The sequence below is a fragment of the Schistosoma mansoni genome, chromosome 3 (assembly GCF_000237925.1).
Source record: "Schistosoma mansoni strain Puerto Rico chromosome 3, complete genome".
NCBI lineage: Eukaryota > Metazoa > Platyhelminthes > Trematoda > Strigeidida > Schistosomatidae > Schistosoma > Schistosoma mansoni.
This window is the reverse complement of record NC_031497.1, coordinates 20,184,384-20,198,553: the sequence shown is the minus strand read 5'-3', so window position 1 is coordinate 20,198,553 and position 14,170 is coordinate 20,184,384. Positions and strand designations below refer to the sequence as shown.

The window sequence follows — 14,170 nt, the reverse complement described above, 5'->3', positions numbered from 1 at the left end:
ATGCATCTGTCGAATCTTTACAATAAATAACTCAACTTGCCTACTTGCTTGGCTCTGCTGATAACTGCCTGAATAATCTGTGACGAAGGAGAAGCATTGCGAAGATGTAAGAGTTAATGAGTTAAATATCTCAATTAAGACAAATTTTTCACCATTTCAGTGGTTGGAAAGCGTAGTAAACTATATTGTAGCTTTAGAGTACATTGACCTTACGTTGTTTTAAACAATCAGAGTAACCTACATTAACCAATAGCTGTTAGACACATCTGTTAGTTCTATTTTTAAGTCCTGTTTCGCGTCTTGAGTGTTGGGATCTTCTAACTATGGGGCGACCATGGGATCTGTCCCTGGTACTTAGTCTAGTGGTAGTTAGTAAGTCATAGTTTCACTTTTTTATTTGATGAAAATAGCTGTATTGGCGTGTGTCTTCTGTGATCCATCATCGTTACTGTCTGATATTCCTGTATCAAGACCTAATGAGGGACTTTCAACAGCCTCAGACACTTTAACTAAGTAAGTTTCACGATTAGTGCTTTTATATCATGCTAGAGAAGGGGAGGCAATCAGTTTGGATGGTCTAAGCGTTGAGCAGTTGAAGCAAGCACGGGAACATGCTGAAAAACGACAGTTTGAGGCTGAGGTTGATCGTATGATGAAAATAATAGTTAACTCTCTGTATAAAAATAAGGAGGTAATGTTGATTTTTCCCTTGACTGTGTAGATCTTCCTTAGAGAACTTATATCAAATGCATCAGATGCTCTAGATAAAGTCCGTGTCCTTTCGCTAACCAACAATGAAATGCTGAATGAGTCTGACGAAATGAGTATCCGAATAAAAGTAGGTTCTCTTACTAAACATGTAACAACCCTTTAAGGCTAATAAAGATGCACGAACACTTCACATAATAGATACAGGCATAGGTATGACAGAAGCTGAACTTACCTCTAACTTGGGAACCATTGCTAAGTCTGGGACGTCTGAGTTCTTGACTAAGATCGCTCAAACTAATACAGCCTCAGAAAAGTCTGACCTTATCGGCCAGTTTGGTGTCGGGTTCTACTCCTCTTTCTTAGGTTTGTGCACATAAATAATTTGTTCATATCTTAGTTGCAAACAAAGTTTTGGTTGTATCCAAAAGTGATAATGATGACCAGCATATCTGGGAGTCCAATTCCACTTCATTCGTAGTTTACAAAGATCCACGTGGCAATACTCTTAAACGTGGGACTGAAATTGTCCTTTACTTAACGGAGGAGGCAGAAGATTATTTACAACCCGAAACTCTCAAAGAAGTCGTTAAGAAATATAGTCAATTCATCAATTTCCCCATTTATGTGTGGTCGAGTCGTGTGGAATCGAAAGTCGTTGACACCGAAGAAAAGGAGGATTCAAAAACAGCTGATTCCGAAGCTAGCGTAAGTGTTTCCTTTTAATTACGAATCCCTTTAGGTTGAAGAAGAAAGTGGGAAGAAAAGTGAAGGCAAAACCGTAGAAAATGTTGTCTGGGACTGGGTGCGTGTAAATGCAAATAAACCTATTTGGAAACGCAAACCGACCGACGTTACTGATAAGGAGTACAATGAGTTATTCCGTGCCTATTCAAATGATAATGATGATCCTCTAGCCAAGATTCATTTCAGTGGTGAGGGAGACGTGTTATTTAGTTCAATACTGTATATACCAAAACATCCTCCTACTAACATATTCCAGATGCACAATACTCATAGTGATAGGATCAAGGTAAGTATTTTTATACTCTGTACTTAAATATTTTGTAGCTATACGTTCGTCGAGTATACATTTCTGACGCTGCCGAGGATCTGCTTCCTAAATACTTGGCATTCGTTTTTGGTATAGTGGATAGTGACGAACTTCCCCTAAATGTTTCTCGTGAAATGCTGCAGCAAAACAAACTCCTTAAAATGATAAAGAAAAGATTGGTCAAGAAAGTAATCCAGATGATTAGCGAACTTTCTGAATCCCAGTTTAAAAATTTCTGGAAGGAATACTCAGTGAACATAAAACTGGGTATCATTGACGACCTTCCAAATCGCACTAAGTTATCCAAGTTCCTACGGTTTTGGACTTCAAACAGCACTGAGAATCAATCAAGTCTTGCAGATTATGTTTCACGTATGAAAAATGGTCAGGAAGATATATACTATCTTACCGCAGCCTCAATAGCCGAAGCTAAGTCATCTCCATTTGTAGAAAGGCTAATAAAGAAAGGCTACGAAGTCATTTATATGATCGATCCTGTTGACGAGTATATGCTTCAGTCACTAACTGAATATGACAAGAAGAAGTTACGAAATGTGGCAAAGGGAACGATCGAACTCGACAAATCGGAAGAAGCAAAGACTCGTAAAGAAGAACTGGAAAAAGAATTCAAACCTCTCTTGGAGTGGTTTAAGGAAAATTTGAAAGAATATGTCGATAAAACTGCCTTATCAGAAAGATTATCAAATACTCCATGTGCTCTTGTCGCTAATGAGTTCGGTTGGTCCGGAAATATGGAGCGCATTATGACTGCACAAGCATATCAAAGGGGTGGAGATGCATCATCTACTTATTACTCTACTATGAAAAAGGTTTTTGAAATTAACCCACGCCATCCAGTAATGAAAAAGTTAAACGTCCTAATAAAGACCAATAAAGATGATCCTACAATAAGTCATACTGCGAATTTGCTTTTCGATGTTGCAGTCCTTCGTTCAGGTTTTTCTGTTAAGAACCCTGTTGCTTTCGCAGAACGAGTTGAATCTGTTGTAAAGAAAAGTCTAGATATTGATCAAAACGAGTTGCTGGACGAAGAACCTGAGACTGATGAGTCTGAAAAGTCTGTAACGGATGAAGTTAATAAAGTAAGTTGATATTTTAAGTGTAATTTATACATAGGAGTCGATTTCAAATGAAGATTCAACGAAAGAAAAGTCAGAAGCATCTTCGCAAATTGATGTAAGTTCATTATCTGGTGCTTGGTATTTTTGCATGTTGATTTTCGGAATGCTAAACTTAGTTTTTTCATTTTTCATGGATAGGAAAATCAATCAAGTTCACCAAAGGATGAGCTTTGAACGCATTTGTATTATCTCGCCGATCCTGTCCCCACTTTTCATTGTTTTTGGACTCATCTCCAAATTTCCAAACAGCCTTTATCCGCATGTGACTTGCATGTTTTCTTGAAGACGTAGGAATCGTTTGTTTTTCATCTCGTTTTAAAATTTAGAAATATACTTTTGTATGCATTACCAGTTTTCTTTTCCACTGACAACACGACTATTATATGGTACTGCTCAATAGCCAAGTACAGATTCATGTATTCAGTTCAGTTACGATTCTTGTTTATTGGCTAGTGATAATAGTTGACCGTAGCAGGAACCAAACATACTGTCGAAATTGTTTCAGTTTAAATGTTCTTCTAACCAATACGTTCCCTCATTGAATATTTTTTCGGTTAAAATATACTTACTACCAGTGGAGTGGTGGGGTACTCGTTAAGGCGTTCGACTTTCACCCAATAAGTTCTACGTTCGAAGCTCGTTCCACCTACTCTGGCCTCTGCAACTAGGTAGTATCATTAGCCGTCGCGCTTGATGTGGCTCATTTCTAAGTGAGTTGATCAATCCACACTCAATATCGAAACCTAAGTACAATTTGTCACACTTTTAGTGTGTCATGAAGTTAGAAGTAATTTGGTTTAATTAGTGTAGAATTAAAAAAATTGTGGTAACTGAGTGTCTCAGTTTAGATTTTGGATAGTAGGACTATCTTTTAGTAACTATATGATGATCGTCTGGTAAGATCTATCAAACTCAATGGCTAGGTGCTCACTTCAATAAGTTTCCGTCAGAGATAAACACCAACCTCATAGCTAACAAGTTTGTCAGCAATCCGTTGATTGACATCATCGGCTGGGGTTTTTTTTAACATTTGACTGTCAATTCTTAGAGTGACTCTCTCCGCACATAATTCGGTATGAGCAACAAGACAATATAATAAGCCCTCACACCCTAGGACCTGGTGATCGAGTAAATTTATTTATTATTTACACTACAACGCGATCCCTACAGCTGAATACATATTACTTATGCGGAGTACAATCCACTTAATGTCTATATGGTAACCTGGATGCTAGTTAAAAAAGAGCAATAAGATTTCACTTGGTTTATTTACTAGAAGTAACTACCTGTTAGTTTGAAAGTTGGTCCAAAAGATCTGGTTTAGTATATACAGGACCCAAAGAGTTAGTTGAAGTTGATTGTACGTCTTAAAAGACGAAATGTGAGTTACCATAAATATTTTCCCAAACTACGTATTAATTATATGTGTGTATCTTTGCATGACCGATATTTTTTAATTGTACATATGTGAATATGAATATATCACTTCATACTTAAATTATTTGAAACCACGAAATGTAAGGTTTGTTTAGCATTTTTCAACAAATAATTTGTTCCACATATATTTTCAACTGTTATGGAATTTTTAATAAGTATTTCATAACTCATTCACATGTTATTATTAGCCTCACCGAACGATATAATCACCAATTTAACAGGGTTTCGTTAATTAGAAATGAGAGGGAATTCACTTACTAAGTGGGTGTCTGTGTTCAAAGCTTCGAATCATACTGATACTGTTAGTATCAGTTATAGTGCCTGACTTCTCAAGCACTAAGGGATCACGTCACTTATTATTTTATAGAAAAAACACTGGGTATCATAGTGTATTAACATATGGATAAGTTGAGTAGCCTCTAAAAATAATTTCCATGTTGGTTGGCTAATTTCCGACTTGAAATATCTACTATATGTGCTACGTATGATATCCATTATCGTTTAGTCGACTGGACATGACTGAAAATAGATAACTTAATTTTATCCTTAACCATACTATGTACAACACAATCTACTTTATTTTAGGCTAGCACATCTGTATTCTGGTTACTTGAGACAAGTGTAAGAGGCTCCATCTTATTTTTATTCTACTACAGAATTAGCCGCTCATATATTTGGTAAGAAGTGTAAACTTGGTATTTATTGTCTAAGTGAGAGATTTGAGGCGATAAATTCCACCTAAAAATAGTCTTTGTTAAGGACTGATAACAGCTTTGTTTGTAATTTCCACTGCGCAAGAGCATGAGTGTCTGAACTAATCTCCACAGTTTTCACTAATTCGAAACCTCTTTGTTTTGAGAACAATGGTACCACTGAATCTGCTTCCTTACCAGTTCGTTACTTATCTTTCATGAGAAAAAGTACCTACCAAAGACAAAGGAAGATTATCGCCGAGTATTGTGGATTGACTGAATCCAGACTTGTACAGTAGTGAATCTCAGCTCATTGGTCTAGAAGTTAAGCGTTCGCATTTGACCCAAGTCCCTAGGTTGGATTGCTGGTTACGGAGTTGTGTGTCAGCACTACTGAGGAGTCCCATAATAGGAGAAAAACGGGCGTCCAGTGCCCTCCTGACTTTTAATAGTTGTCTAAATTGTATCGTCACGTCAGTCAGTTACGGGTATGAGGGCTAATATCACTTCCCGGCTGCCCACACCGTGGAAGAGTATTTCTTGAGGGATCTGAAAAAGAAGTTGGATTAGTGTTGGTCTTAACGATCTGGGAGCGTGACCGCAGCGCCCAAGCGACAACTGCTTGAGGCCGGTCACGCACGGCCTTTTTGTGGGGGATTTTTGACGTGTTAGCTCCGTTCTTCAAAAGACCTTACCGCCTGGACGGAAATCCGTGGTATAAGGCTAGGTGTGCATTTTTAGGGTCGACCTTTTCTAACCCCGTCCCTCCTTGTGGGAAGGCAGCATTGCTGTTATGCTGGTTGTCTGAAAGAAACACCTCACTGCCATCACACCTCTGTACAGTCAGCAGTACGACTTCGCCTTCGGAACTTGGGATTGCTGCTTTTAGTCTTACCGCTCTTCAACCGACCTGTCTGACATGATAGGACCTTGAGGAACGATTATTCCAGCCAGCATAGCTCGATTGGTTCATCACGATAGGCAAGCCCGACCACCACGTCAAGGTAGCAGCAACAGTCGAGGTATCGTCACGTGATTCCGATAAAATTCATCTACCTCCACAACTCCATGCCGGTAATTAATTTTTTGTTATCTAAATAGCTCCTGTGTTGTATGAAGACTTATAGTGAATAATAAATATTAATTGATTAAACTAATGGAATTTCTGACGTCCTAATCTATGATTGTTACAAAAGTCTTTTGAGAGTGTGTTATGCAAGAACAGACAACTTGAAAAAATTTCAAAATCGTCTTAGTTCAAATTTTCCTGACGGTAGGAATTCTTTACTAAACTCATTAATCTATTCCATACCGACAACCATAGCTGATTAATTTCTTAAACGACAGAATGATAGGATAACATTATTACATGAAACATTGAAGAAATAGACTAAGCGTAAATTATAAATTCTCTACAATTCTAACCATTAAAGACAAAGAAATAATTTTGGAAACATAAACTAACTTAAAGTGTGTGGAATAAAACCATCTCATATGTAGTGTTCTCTCTCTCTGTGTATAACGTTTCAGATAAATATAAAGTAGTCATATGGTTAAGTAAAAGAACGATGATATCAATTGATTTCAAGTCTTTGGTACAATAATGCTTATGAATTATACATGAATTATCCGTTGCTATTACAATGTAGATCATAACACATTTTCATTGTCCAAAATATGTCAGGATCAGTGGAGGGTTGTGGAGATTGTTGACTTTTGATTGAGATCATGAATCGATCAATGTCATACCACTATTGATCTCGGAGTTCTAGCGAGAAGTGAATAGTGGAGCTAATCCGTGTAGCGTATGAGGTAGTTACCTACTGAAGACGGTGGAAGCTGGTCGCGTAATCTCGTGGATTGGTTGAAGTTGAACGTTAACAATGTTGGATACCGGCTTAGTGGGCTAGAGATGAAGCGTTCGTGCGCGAGACCGAAGGTCTTATCTTCGATTCCCGTATAGGGTGTGCACTGCTGAGTAATTTCATACTAGAACGAAGCAGCCGTCCAGTGCTTCCAGGTTTTGAATGGTTTTCTAATATATCAGGATATTTTTTGTATTCAACATAAGCAATTGATCATCTTTGAACAAACTATTGAATTGTAGAAACTATAGAATTCTAAGCCTTAGATACTGATTGAAGATTTCAAGTTAACATTAACTAATATCATGTCTGGATACAAAGAAAGAAACACTAACCCTTCACAGTGTTAAGAGGCATAAATAAAACGTCAACTAAGGTATAACTATTTCCAATAAAATATTTTCCTGTAGTAGCTAAAATTATAAAAATCTAACCACTGCCCCACCAATCGACATCTACCTCAGTATATTTTGGCCAAAAAAGGTGAATCGATGTATTTTAACTTATTTATTATTTCATATATCAGCTGATCACTTAAATTTCTAAATTTTATTGTGGTTATTTTCTAAAATCATAAATGATAACGTTACTTTCATGTCATACTGGTCTAGAGAGGTTAAATTTATTAACAATGTATTGTGGCCCTAGTTATAGTAAATTAGCATTCTCGGATGATGAATACATTTTCTTCTTGCTGTCATGATCTATACTTACTAGAATCCAGTTACATTTAGACATTTGGTTAAAAAGGATGAAATAACAGAGCGATTTCGGTTTTCTGTGTAGACCGACATCAAATCCTATCAAGATGTTTTTGATACAGTGTGATGAAGTGCTTTGTTTGGGGGGGGAAGTGGGTAGGGAATGAGTCAAAGACAAAGTAGGGGTCTTTTCAGTGAAACAATTTTGAGTGTCACTTCAACCTTTGAGTAACGGTAGTCTCAAACTGTAAGTTCTATTTACTTTGCATGTGATGTTAGAAAAAAACTATTGTTCTATTCCATTATCTTTAATATACTGAGTAGGTTACGTTCATCCATAACTGACTGCTACAGAAATATCAAGTGTAGTTCGGCACCCAAAATATTTCATGAACCACACAAGTTTCGTAAAAGTTAGGACTCGAAATAAAATCTTTAATAAAAATTACACTGAAATACGTAATAATCACCCAGTGAATAAACAAGAAAGTAGCAGAAATTGTTGGGTATAATGCATTTAGTTAACATGAAAACGCTATAGATGATTTGAGACTACAATGTAAAATGTTTATAATTATGGAAGTACTGTTACAGTGCTTAGGCGAACATAGATTGAATAGAAAAGTATTCATATTTAGATAAGTTAGTTAATGTGGCTGACTAAATCAGTTTGAACTCCATTACCGAAGTGTAATGTTTATTCATTAATGACAGTTTCATTCAACTTTATTTTCATTATTACGAATACATCAATATTCAAATGAAGTAGTTTTGAATTTTGGTAGGATATCGTTTGCATATAACATCATCTTAAATATCATCAATGTAATATAAGATGAACATAATACTTAAAAATTGGATATTTTGATACTCACATAAACCATTGTTAAACCCAATAATCTTTTCTGTTGAGTAAGTTTACAGATATTTTAAACATAAGATGGGAATTTCGAGAAACAATTCATCATGTTCATGAAAATATCTTACTAGAAGTTATTAAACGCTGAAAATGTTTGTCCATTTATTTGTCCAATCTAAGGACCACCCTTTTATTTCATCCATTAAGATCATCTAATGAAATATTTTAAATCTAAATAGAATCAAGCAATTGTTGTTTAACATCTCAACAAGATCTATGGTCATGGATTCGATTCTTGATTGCTGGATCGTGGATCCCCACTACTGAGGAGTCCCATATTAGAACGAGGCGGCCATTCATTGCTTTCAGGTTTTTGATAGTTGTTTAGCTTGGATAGGTTCTTGATCTCAATACTAATTAACTGTCTGCACAGCCTTATCCTGATAATCATCTTCTTAACTGTTAACCTTTTCATATGTACATACTCACCACACAAACGGTCAACTTGTAGTACTGAATATGACGTTAAACATTAACAAAACGAATGAACTATTATACACAGAAATGATTTTAGTTCGTAAGTAAAATGTTCTTGTCAATGAATCTGTTTGAATAGTCTGCATTTATTTGTTCTTTATTTTTATTTTTAATATGAATATATTTTTGCATGAGAATGTTAACTTATATGCTTGCTAAATCGAATTTAATTACAGTTTGTCATAGTTTGGATTTTTATGCTGTAGTTGTTAATGAAGTTTGAACGTATAAACGATGAACTGATAAGAAGCAATCATGAGGTAGCCCATTTAAGTATTAAATGACTAGTTCACTTGTTTAAAGTTTACATCATTATTAATCCATTCGAAATTATTTAGGTTAATTATCTGAGTCAATGCAAACTGAATAGTTTTAGTCAATTATTTACTTTCAGTGTTAATACCGGAGAATGTTAGGAAGACATTGAAGTGAACAAAATGATTTCTATATAACCTGAAAATTATCTTCAGTTGTTACAGTATCATTGGTATAAGACAGAATGCTCTTTATGAGTTATGGTTTATTGAATTTGGCACTTGATTTTAATTTAAAGTAGGTGGTTGTAGGCTACAACCCACAGTTTACTTTTGAAGGTTATATAGCTAGGTATCATTATTACCCATTGACATGTCCGATCCACCTCCAACGTCTTTTACTAATCCCCTCTTCAGATGGAAGCTGGTTTCTTCTCTCCTACTGAAGGTTGTTGCTGATGGTATCCAACCAGTGGATGCTGAGTATTGTGCGTAGACAACTGTTTATAAATACTCGTACATTTAAATGATGGTTGTGGTAGTTCTCCAAGTTTCAGCTCCGTACAGTAGGACAGTCTTGATGTTCGTATTGAAGATTATCACTTTGATGCTAGTTGACAGTTGCTTCGAGTTCCATGTGTTCTTCAACTGTAGGAATGCTGTCCTTGTTTTGCTAATCCACGCCTTTACGTCTGCATCAGATCCTCCACGTTCATCGACGATGCTGCTGACCAGGTACATGAAAGATTCCACATCTTCCAGAGTTCCTCGATCAAGTGTGATTGGGTTGGTGCCCGTTGTGTTGTATTTGAGGATCTTGCTTTTTTCCTCTGTATTCATCTGCATTTGTTCGTGTGTATGGGATAGAAGGTCTAGGTCATCTGCGAAGTCCATATCGTCTAGTTGCATCCAACCTGTCCATTATATTCCGTACTTTCCCTCACATGTTGAGGTCTTCATAATCCAGTCAATCGCCAGAAGAGAGAGTAAGCAGGATCGTCTGGCTCCGGTTCTCACATGGAATACATCTGTTAGTTGTTCTACATGCAGCACTTTGCAGTACAGTTCGTCGTTTGAATTCAGGATGATGTTGTCGATTTTCTCAGTTACTCACATCACACATCCACACTGTCAAACACCTTCTCATAGTCAATGAAGTTGATGTATAGTGTCGAGTTCCATTCAACTCATTGTTCAAGGGTGATCCGTAGTGTCGCGATTTGGTCTGTGCACGACCGATCCTTACGAAATCTGGTCTGTTGATCTCGAAGCTGGGCGTCTACTGAGTATTTCGATCTTTCCTGGTACTTACAACAGTGTGATGCCTCTGTAATTCTCACATTTGCACAGATCTCCTTTCTATGGAATTTTGATGAAGTATCCTACTTTCTAGTCTGTTTGTGGCACTTGTTCTTCCTCCCAAATCTTCCTGAATAGAGTGTGAAGCATGTTAGCAGTTGCTTCTGTATCTGGCTTTATTGCTTTTGCTGATATACTGTCAGGTCCTGCTGCTTTCCCACTCTTGATTTGTCTGATGACCATCCTGATTTCTTCGATGGATACCAGGATATAAATTACTAGAGGATAAAAGATAAGATATTTTATTCATATTTATGTTAAGATTAAATTACAGAAAAAGAATATTATAAGTTGATTACGTAGATCATTTTAAATTAACCTTACAACTGATCTGTTTCGATGTTAGTCAATGGACTTTCTAATGTTTATAGTCCGATCTCAAATAAATAGTACCGAAACAGATTTGCTATTATCGTTAATATCCTAAAACAGAAAATTGTTAATATGAACTATATAGTTTCCAAAAAAGGCTTCAAACTATTCATTCATTACTAAGGATAAATTTATGTATAACTTCTTTACTTTACAGCCACAATGTTGGCTTCAAAAATAACTCGCTTGAAATATCTACATAGATATTAATGAATTTATTTAAGCTAATAAATTTATATAGTTGGAATCATGAATCAATTAAAGCTAGACCACCATAGAAAACCAGGAAGCACTGGACGGCTGTTTCATCCTATTGTGAGACTCCAGGTTTTCTATAGTGGTCTAGCTTCAATTGACTCGTGATTTCAACTATGAAAATACTGAAATCTCCATAAAACCCCTTCTGATTTTAATTATTTATTTTATTTTAATATGTTCTATTCTATTATAAAATAGTAATATAAATCATTTTCTAAATTATAGTCATAGTGTATTCTTATCTTAATTATTAATTTTCATATTAGATACATGGTGTTACTGAATTCTATGACAATGAAAATAATTGGACATTGAACAAAACAGAAACGAATCAATTTTTGGAAGATAATCAAATTATTGAATCTTTTGAAAATAATATTACCCCTGATTTACTTGTAAGTATTTATTTTAAACAGAAATTATAACCCCCCCTAACGAGTACATAATGCTTTATTTATGTCTAAAACATGTTGTCCACTGTCAGGATAATGTATTTGTAAACCTGAATATTTTGGTTAGTTCACCGAATGGATTTTAAATTTTTATCATTTATTTTTATAGTATTATCAATGATAGTGTTATTAACTAGATTTTTAGAGTTTTAAATAGTCATCTTGAAGGATCTGTTTACGTTTGACCAAGTTTATTTATATAAACTCAAGATTATCAAGTCCTCAGGCATGATTTAAGATTGAGAATAAGATCGTTATTACCACTAGTTGAGTTCAGTCTTCTTATAGACTTATAATATCGGAAAAATATAGGTTCGTTTAAAAGTATCTAATTGACCAGAATTATTTCAATCTCTTAAAAGATCTAATGTAAAGTTTCGATATCTGTAAAATTATTTTATCATTGATTTTAAAAGGAACTATAACGTGTGACATTAAATAGGAATAATATATTTGTAAAATCTCAGCGAATGAATTTGTAGTAAATCCAACGTTTCGCCTGGCAATCTGGTCCAAGCTTTTTCAAGGAATTATAATCAAACATTAAAATTATCGAATATAAATAGGTACATGGTTCTCCGAGTTCATTATACACTGAATAGGTCATCCAATCAATGTTAACAAAAAGTCTAAACTAGGTATGTTTAAGAGATATGTGATGTGAAGTGATGAGTGTCATATAATATATTGTATAGAAAAACGTTTGATTATAATTCCTTGAAAAAGCTTGGACCAGATTGCCAGGCGAAACGTTGGATTTACTACAAATTCATTCGCTGAGATTTTACAAATATATTATTCCTATTTAATGTCTTACATCAACTCGGCGCTCAAATACTGTGAAACTATTCGTTCTAATTTAGACGAGAGTTCTTATATATGAACTATAACGTGTCTTTAAAAAATTCAGCTTGATAAACTCATCCAAAATGATGAACAAAGTTGTCAACAATAAATTAAGCCTATAAAATAGAAAGATTGTAGTTAGCAATGAAATTTAAGATGCGCCTTTTGTCCTATTTGGGAATTGTTAGCTGAATGCTCTGGTTCATAGGATTTACTTTCACATTAACTTTGACTTTAAAGACTAACGCGTTCTCCCTTGAGTTAATAAATTTAAATAACGGATGACATATTTGAGCGATATGATGTTTATATCGTCACTAGTAGAGGTTCAAACTATCCTGCTGTTGATATTCAAAAATGAATTTGTATCGGTATTTGTTGGTATATGATTGTACTAATTTCCTATGTACTAGTTGTGTATACGTCTTTGAACCGTACCCAAGCTATGTGATAGATAGTTATACTACCCGGTTGCCCAAACTAAGGTATGTATGTATATATGTTTACTGATGTGAATGAATGATTGGAAGTCACTAATCCACTGTAAAGGTATACAATAGTACATAGCTATACAAGCTGTTGTAAGCGGAGTGTTGTAATTTTGGTGAATTCATTTTCAATAAAAAATCAACAGTATCTACATATTCTTCCTGAATATATCAACCTTGTTAAATACATTTTGATTATGCAAAGAAAATCATTATTAAATGTACGGATTCTTGTTTGTTCTAGTTAAAAATAACCAATGAAATAGATTGTCTCCGGATTCCAGAAAAAATCTAATATCAACATCTTTATTTTATAATGTGAAAACATACTTTCAATAAATGTTCAGTGATTTTAAGTGGAAGCTTTATACCTTTTAGAATTCAACTATCCCATGTATATATAGTAAAGGCTTACGACAGCATATATTTATACAATTTATTGTAGTGTATTGTAAGTGTAAGTGTTAGTGGGATATAGATTTGATTAAACTGTATTCTGTGCAGAATTGTGTTGGGACACGCTTATTGGTTATTTCTTAATCAATCGGCTCTAGTGGAGACTTGGAGAAGACTCTAGAATCTTCTTATGTAAAAATTATAAATATACTAAAATTTTTTGTATTTTTATTCTTACTTTCATCTAACCTTGTTATTTGGAATATAATTACCTTCCTATTCAATCATGTTCTGATTTGGGGACTTATCGAGTGAAATAATATCTCTGATTACTAAGCAATAAAAGTGGTTGAGTTGTAATAAGAGAACTTGTAACAATGAGATATTCAATTAACTACTAATCTCTTTACATAATCAATTGTACGTACAAAATTTTTTTGAAATACGACAGTTTTCCTAAATTTCTTTCATATTGTCTAAAGAAACTTGTTTGCATCACTGAGATAGAAATGGTTGTTGCATAATTGTTTTTTTTTTATAAATCTGCTGTCTATGTTGAGATAGTTTGAGATTTTAAGAAAAGTATGGTAAGTTATTTTCATAGTTGAAATCATGAGTCAATTGAAGCTAGACCACCAGGGAAGACATGGAAGCCCTGGACGGCTGTTTCGTCCTATTGTGGGACTCCTCAGAAGTGTGCATCCACAACCTCTCCCTGGTGGTCTAGCTTCAATTGACTCACGCTTTCAA

The 14,170-nt window shown here is 34.9% G+C and overlaps 1 protein-coding gene across 3 annotated transcripts in view; it reads left to right on the top strand.

Moving 5' to 3' along the window:
- Nucleotides 1-258: 258 nt before the first annotated feature.
- Smp_030300.1 overlaps nucleotides 259-14,170 on the top strand; it is a gene marked incomplete at both ends in the record, with an annotated part of 79,249 nt that continues 65,337 nt past the window's right edge. Inside the window, 10 exons of one of the 3 annotated variants that reach the window (XM_018799580.1) lie at nucleotides 259-372; nucleotides 411-513; nucleotides 550-691; nucleotides 722-838; nucleotides 876-1,074; nucleotides 1,109-1,416; nucleotides 1,451-1,741; nucleotides 1,780-2,865; nucleotides 2,900-2,959; nucleotides 11,505-11,633. In XM_018799580.1, the coding sequence (XP_018651356.1) occupies nucleotides 324-372; nucleotides 411-513; nucleotides 550-691; nucleotides 722-838; nucleotides 876-1,074; nucleotides 1,109-1,416; nucleotides 1,451-1,741; nucleotides 1,780-2,865; nucleotides 2,900-2,959; nucleotides 11,505-11,633 (2,484 nt within the window). Of the gene's footprint in view, nucleotides 373-410; nucleotides 514-549; nucleotides 692-721; nucleotides 839-875; nucleotides 1,075-1,108; nucleotides 1,417-1,450; nucleotides 1,742-1,779; nucleotides 2,866-2,899; nucleotides 2,960-11,504; nucleotides 11,634-14,170 lie in introns of those variants that run through there. The other 2 variants (XM_018799578.1, XM_018799581.1) reach the window with 2 other exon arrangements.